This window comes from Triticum aestivum, chromosome 1B, assembly GCF_018294505.1.
Source record: "Triticum aestivum cultivar Chinese Spring chromosome 1B, IWGSC CS RefSeq v2.1, whole genome shotgun sequence".
Classification (NCBI taxonomy): domain Eukaryota; kingdom Viridiplantae; phylum Streptophyta; class Magnoliopsida; order Poales; family Poaceae; genus Triticum; species Triticum aestivum.
Genome location: NC_057795.1, coordinates 529,240,817 through 529,247,637, shown reverse-complemented (window position 1 = coordinate 529,247,637; position 6,821 = coordinate 529,240,817). Strand labels below are relative to the sequence as shown.

At 50.0% G+C, this 6,821-nt stretch overlaps 2 protein-coding genes across 2 annotated transcripts; one reads left to right on the top strand and one right to left on the bottom strand.

Moving 5' to 3' along the window:
- The first annotated feature begins 1,126 nt into the window (after positions 1–1,126).
- On the top strand, positions 1,127–2,963 carry LOC123136587 (cytochrome P450 89A2-like). Its single transcript, XM_044556002.1, has one exon. The coding sequence runs from the start codon at positions 1,269–1,271 to the stop codon at positions 2,796–2,798; it is 1,530 nt and encodes a 509-aa protein (XP_044411937.1). The 5' UTR covers positions 1,127–1,268; the 3' UTR covers positions 2,799–2,963.
- A 630-nt stretch (positions 2,964–3,593) lies between these two features.
- LOC123136592 (uncharacterized) lies at positions 3,594–6,531 on the bottom strand. Its single transcript, XM_044556010.1, has 3 exons — positions 5,267–6,531; positions 4,669–4,778; positions 3,594–3,906 (listed from the first exon to the last, which is right to left on the bottom strand). The coding sequence occupies exons 1-2, from the start codon at positions 6,453–6,455 to the stop codon at positions 4,702–4,704; spliced, it is 1,266 nt and encodes a 421-aa protein (XP_044411945.1). The 5' UTR covers positions 6,456–6,531; the 3' UTR covers positions 3,594–3,906; positions 4,669–4,701.
- Between the last annotated feature and the right edge of the window lie 290 nt (positions 6,532–6,821).

The following is a 6,821-nucleotide window of genomic DNA, read 5'->3' as shown; positions in this document are numbered from 1 at the left end:
CAGTTGATACAGCAAGTGTAGAAAGGATTTGGGGCTTGCCAAGGGAGCAGAAGAAGGTTGCATATGAAGTGGAGCCAGACATAGTTAGGTCGTTCAATGGGATGTACAACATCCCCACAGGGCCCGCGCCAACAGTCGTTGTCGTTGTTCGTTGTTGTTGTTGTTGTTGTTGTTGTTGTTGTTGTTGTTGTTGTTGTTCTGAAATGTTCTTCGATCGAGTGGGGGCAAGGGGCCGGTTATTTTCCCAACCACCTAACCAACAGAAAAGGATATATCTCTACTACTCCTTCCTCGGTTTTTCCTCCCACAAATACCTAAATCAAATCAACGTTCTTTCTCGATTTTTACTCCACACGACCCCCTCCGTCCTTGATTTTTTGTTGATTTTTTGGTACTCTCAACCAATGCTGCACAAAATTAAAACCAACATACATAGAGTAACTTGAAATAATCTAAACCAAATCAATACGTTCCAGAGAAAATCACATGGTGCATTAACACAATCAAATCAATCTTCCCAAATTCACAACTGAATCCAAACTTTCCTTTTCTTCTCATACAAACACCCAAATCAAATCAAATCCTATCAAATCTCAACTAAATTAAAACTTTCCTTGCATTCCCTACCCATACTAAAATCAAATTAAATCTTATCAAAATCTAGAATATGTGTTAGATATATGGTTTGTCTAGGGCACATCTAGTTAGTGCACATCTAAGTGACTTAATCAAGCATAAAAGGAAAAGAAAATATCCACACAAATCTCCGCATAAGATTATGTATGCGCCCACTGAAACACACGGGGAATTAGCTAGTAGCAGTAAGAAATAGGAAAAAACTCCCCGCAAAAAAAAGGAGAGATAAGAAAAACCAAAATACAAATGCATGTAGATACCTATTTTGATTTGTTTTCCGGGAATGCATCTACGTACATGACTGGATTGTGACGTGCCCTTTACATCTTGTCGTTCAAGAACGAGATAGATTTGGGTTTCTAGATTTCTGCCAGGAACCCAAACCCACCACAACTCTTCAAAATCAAATCAAACAACCGACATATCCAACCTTTGAATTGAATTCATCATCAGATAAGATTTACCCTTCTGGAAGGCAATTAGTTGCACGCACGAACGTCGAACTCCACGACGTCCACGTACATCTCTCCGCCTCCGCCTATAAAAGATCTCGTACATCTCCACCCGAACCACGAGTCCACGACATCGAAAACCCAAAACCCAGAGCTAGCTAGCCGATCGATCTACGCGCCATGGAGACGTCGCTCCTCATCGCCGGCGCCCTCCTCCTCCTCTCTCTCCTCGTCCTGCTCCGCAACGCCGCCGCCCGACGCCGCCTCCCGCCGGGCCCGCCGGCGTTGCCGCTGTTCGGCAACCTGCTCTGGCTGCGCAACTCCGCGTCCGACGTGGAGCCCCTCCTTCTGGGCCTCTTCAAGAAGTACGGCCCCATCGTGACGCTCCGGATCGGCTCGCGGCTGTCCGTCTTCGTGGCCGACCGGCACCTCGCGCACAAGGCCCTCGTCGGCGCCGGCGTGGCGCTGGCCGACCGGCCGCGCGCCGCCACCAGCTCGCTCCTCGGCGTCACCGACAACATCATCACCCGCGCCAACTACGGGCCCGTGTGGCGGCTCCTGCGCCGCAACCTCGTCTCCGAGACGCTCCACCCCAGCCGCGTCAGGCTGTTCGCGCCGGCGCGCGCCTGGGTGCGCCGCGTGCTCATGGAGAAGCTGCGGGAGGAGGACACGCCCGACGTCATGGAGGCGTTCCAGTACACCATGTTCTGCCTGCTCGTGCTCATGTGCTTCGGCGAGCGCCTGGACGAGCCCGCGGTGCGCGCCATCGAGGAGGCCGAGCGCGCCTGGCTGCTCTACATCTCCAGGAAGCTCACCGTCTTCTTCTTCCTCCCGGCCGTCACCAAGCACCTCTTCCGCGACCGCCTCCGGGTCGCGCACGCCCTGCGGATGCGGCAGAGGGAGCTGTTCGTGCCGCTCATCCATGCGCGGCGGGAGTACAAGCGGCTGGTCAGCGAGGGCCAATCGCCGGCCAAGGAGACCACGTTCGAGCACTCGTACGTGGACACGCTGCTCGACGTCACGCTCCCCGAGGAGGGCGACCGCGCGCTCACCGACGACGAGATCGTAGCGCTCTGCTCCGAGTTCCTCAACGCCGGCACCGACACCACCTCCACGGGGCTGCAGTGGATCATGGCCGAGCTGGTCAAGAACCCGGCCGTCCAGGACAGGCTCTACGACGAGATCAAGGCCATCTGCGGGGAGGACGGCGCGGAGGAGGTCTCGGAGGAGAAGATCGACGCGGCCACCATGCCGTACCTCAAGGCGGTGATCCTGGAGGGCCTGCGCAAGCACCCGCCGGGGCACTTCGTGCTGCCGCACAAGGCGGCGCAGGACATGGACGTGGGCGGGTACCTGATCCCCAAGGGCACGACGGTGAACTTCATGGTGGCGGAGATGGGCAGGGACGAGGGCACGTGGGAGAAGGCCATGGAGTTCGCGCCGGAGCGGTTCCTGGAGGCCGGCGACAAGCTGGCGGCGGTGGACCTGTACGGCAGCAAGGGGATCAAGATGATGCCGTTCGGCGTGGGGCGGAGGATCTGCGCCGGGCTGAGCATCGCCATGCTGCACCTCGAGTACTTCGTGGCCAACATGGTCAAGGAGTTCGAGTGGCAGGAGGTGGCCGGCCACGAGGTGGACTTCGCCGAGAAGCGCGAGTTCACCACCGTCATGGCCAATCCGCTGCGCCCGCGCCTTGTGCCCAGGAACTAAGAAAACAGTAGTCCATATTTCCTTTTAGCTTAATTTGCACTAGATGTTTTAAGTGTGTGATTAGATCATCATAATGAACATGTCTACTACCTAGTTTAAGAGAGAAGTGCTGTCTTTTACAGAGAGAAATGTTTAGAGCTAGCAAGGAACATTGTTGGAGTATCAGTTTATAATGCAGTGTTTAGGTTTGCCAATTGTAATGCTTTTTATTTCCTGCTTCAGATTACAATAGTGACCTAAGTTACCCATGGGCAGCATTGCATGATAATAATATTAATAACAACATCATTCATCAACACAATATTCGATCTATGAATTTAGGAAAAGATCCCATTCTGATCTCAGCAGGCAGCTGGTTGGCCAGATTTGTATAACACTAGTTTTTAGGTTGTTTGTAATTTACCTTTTAACACAATTTTCACAGTAGGCCACCTCCTGTTTTCTACTACTCCCTCCGTCCGGAAATACTTGTCGGAGAAATGAATGAAAATGGATGTATTTGAAACTAAATTGCGTCTAGATACATCCATTCCTCCGACAAGTATTTTGGGACGGAGGGAGTACAAAATATCATACATTTTCCCTTCATCAAAGAAACTTTTCTGATGAATATTTCAGTCATCCAATCTAGAACACATGCACTCTACAATAGTTCTAACATGAATTCTGCTTTATATTGGATATGGCAGGTAACAGCAACATAAAAGGTATGCTCTACATCAACACATACCGCGATAACCAATACTATCAAATTAACATAAAAGGTCCGTTTTCCAGTTATGCAGAAGCATTTAATAAGATAAGAGAGCTCATAAGTTTCCCATCATCAGCATGCAAATATCCAATCAAGCATATCCCAAATTTGTTGAATACAAAGCAAAACAAGTCAGAACAAAAAACACTTTGGGCAATAACATTTTTACAAAGAACATAAGCATGGTCTCTTGCAGCTACAATTCTCCGAAATATGTAAGAACATCTGTCCTTTCAAAAAGAATTGCATCAGCCGGAAGAACAAGCCCAAAATTGTCACAGAATTTCCCTAAAATAAGAGCTCTTGTCTCACAGATACCACCCTCAACTCTGTTGTTGGTCAAATTTAAGGAATCTGCAAGACAAAAGTAGTAAACAGAGATAGGTTTAGTGATGACATACTTGGGGAACACTTCTGTCGAAGGATTACTGGATAGCATTGCAATTGTGGTGATAAGTCAATATACTGTATGGTCACTTGGTAAGAAATAGCAAGCACCATGCTTCAGTTCAGTCATGATTTGTTGATAACATTTCAGGATATTACTAATGAAAGACAAATCCTTATCATGGTGAAGAAGCATACATCATTTAGCTTTCCCATAATTTTATGTCTGGGATAAGTCAGACCGGGTAATATGTAGTATTTCAGACAAGGCAATACTACTATGTGTAGCAGTCCAGCATTGAAGACAGAACCAGCGATTAAGAGTAAAAAAGAAGTAGAAGCCAAATCAGCCACCATGGTACTGCTTCATTGACTAGTTGCAACTTGCAAGTCGCAACATATTCAAGCATCATATGTGCAGCATGATTGGAGAGAAGGAAGTTTCCTGTCATGCAATCAGGCACGATCTGTACATACAATCCTGACAAGTTCGATTTAAGGATAACAATGATGGAGTATAACTATTGAACAATTAAGATAACCAGTTCAACATACTGATTTGGAAACATGACCTATACTTTTTTGTTTGTGCAAGTACCACATTTTATGGGGAGTGTAGGAGAAATACAGAATCATGCCACAAGAAAGAAAATGATATGACAAAAAAATCAAACGGAACAGGAAAGGTACCCAAACAAGAAAGAGTTACTTAAGAGAGAGAGAGAGTACCGGAGATGAGTTAGTTGTCACGTTTCAGTTTGTCTAGCATTTGTCTACGCGAACCAGCATGTCTGCCAAAGTCTTCCTTTTGCAATCGGCCTTGTTGCTTGAAAGGGTTCCTTCAGTTAATAGATACAAGAACTTGAATAGAAATGACACAGGGCAACAAGAGCAATATATGTGCATCGTTACATCACGACTTGAATGGAAAACAACATATAGGCATTTAACAGGACAATTCCATGTCTATATGCTGACATTAATTAGATCGGCAAAATATTTTTTAACATCATAGACAATCTGATAACCAATGCAATCAATAAAATACATCAGATTCTCTAGCAATGCCAGATTCCACCTTTGATATCCTGAAAAGGTTAAAAAGCAATGCTAACAATGGCCAATTTATAATTCAGAAAATATGAGCCTATCTGGAATTATTAAACCCCCAATGTGTAAGATATCATCACACCCTTCAGAAACTTCAATACAAATGCAACTGGTGTATATTAACAAACAAAATCCTGTGAAATCTAACAAACTGATTATAGGACAGTAAAATTTGGATTGAATGATTCAGTACCAAGTGTATGAAGCTTATATTTACCTGCAGAAGGGATATTGCTTGTGGCAAGCCATGTTGGGAGCACGCACGGTACAAGAAGACTACAGTGGAGCAACTTCTGAAAGACGAATTCCTTAGCCAGGTAACCCCTCCAAATCTCCTTCCCCTTAGCCAGGTCCATGGCAATAACAGCGCTACCATGTTGGAGGTACACAAGGTCGGCATTGAATGGATCTATGGCAGCAATTTGAACATAGCAAGGGTCGTGCCGATCTGTAATTTCAACTCCGTGATCCAGCGCCCAGCTGTAGGTCTCGTCATCCAGCGAAAACGAAAGGATCACGCACCACTTGTCGTGCTTCGGTCCATGGGACACTTGGACGTAGCGCAGCTTCCCCTCGCTGACCCCCATGCGTCGGTACCTGCTCAGCGTCGGGGAATCAGAAACAGGCTGCACGCTGGAGCGCGGCAGCTCGGCGAAGCGGCGCTCCGGCCGGTCGCTGAAGGGGTCGACGGAGCAGGCACCCCAGGCCACGTCCAGCCACCATAGCCGGTCGCCGAACGCCAGCACCTCATGGTTGATCATCATGCTCCGCCCAGGATCCATCTCTAACTCCCCGACCAGCGGCCGCTCGTCCCACTCCCCTGTCTCGGACAGAAACCGGCGAACGACCCTGCGCCACTCCCCTCCCCCGCGGCTGATTTTACTGAGCTGAGCGACCACGTACCTATCCGGCGGGCCGTGTGAGCCTTGAGATTGGGTGAGCAGGCCGAAAGAGGTACTTCCCATTTTGGGGACATCCATGCCCGGGGCCGGGAGGCGGACCAGCTGGCCGCTGAGAGGGTTGCAGACGAAGAGCTTGCCCTCCGGTTCCACGCCGCCGCGGGCCGCGGCGAATTCGTGTGGCCACAAGGGGCGGTGGCGGGCGTCGATGAAGTCGAGGAGGAGAAGGCCGTCGCTGCTGGCGCCGCGGACGATGCCCACGAGGGAGCCCATGTCGTCGCCGTGGGGGGCGACGAGGCGAGCGGGGACGGAGAGGTGGGAGACGCACGGGGTGGTGTTGAGGTCGACGAGCGCGCGCGCGCTCTGCGACGGCGCCCCTGACGCGTCCAGCGCCGCCTGGCTGTTCACCATGGCCCAGGGAGGGCGTGGGGCCGCCGTGCAGAGGGGGCGGCGGAGGGGGGCCGCGACGGCGACGGCGACGGCGAGGCGTCGGGGCAGGAGGGGCATTTTGCTTCTGGAGGAGCCGGTGACTCTGTGTGTGGCAGGCTGGCTGTACGGGGGAGGGCTTTGCGGTTCTGCCCGTGACCGTGAGCGACCTGGGGATGGAGACCATGGAAAAGAAGGGGGGTTTGGTTGGTGCACATGGACTCGGTCCAGGCGGCTCTGACAGCTTTAGTCAAAAGGAGGAGTCCCATTGGGCGTTCTTCGGCTCAGCTCGAATCGGATGTGCAAATCTAGTCCTAGAACAGGTGAACAGGTGAATTCGAACTCTTAAGTTTGTTAAAAATAAAAGAGTTTAAAGCACAGGAGTCCTAGAACTTGTTCTGAATGTGAGAATCTGAATGTGATAGTTTAGTCCTACAATTTAAAATT

What these genes read in the sequence shown, in the direction of transcription:
- LOC123136587 (XM_044556002.1), top strand. Translation starts at nt 1,269, where the DNA reads ATGGAGACGTCGCTCCTCATCGCCGGCGCCCTCCTCCTCCTCTCTCTC.
- LOC123136592 (XM_044556010.1), bottom strand. Translation starts at nt 6,455, where the DNA reads ATGCCCCTCCTGCCCCGACGCCTCGCCGTCGCCGTCGCCGTCGCGGCC. An exon ending in AAGCAATATCCCTTCTGCAG is followed by an intron (nt 4,779 to 5,266) that starts GTAAATATAAGC and finishes TATTAACTGAAG; the next exon opens with GAACCCTTTCAAGCAACAAG.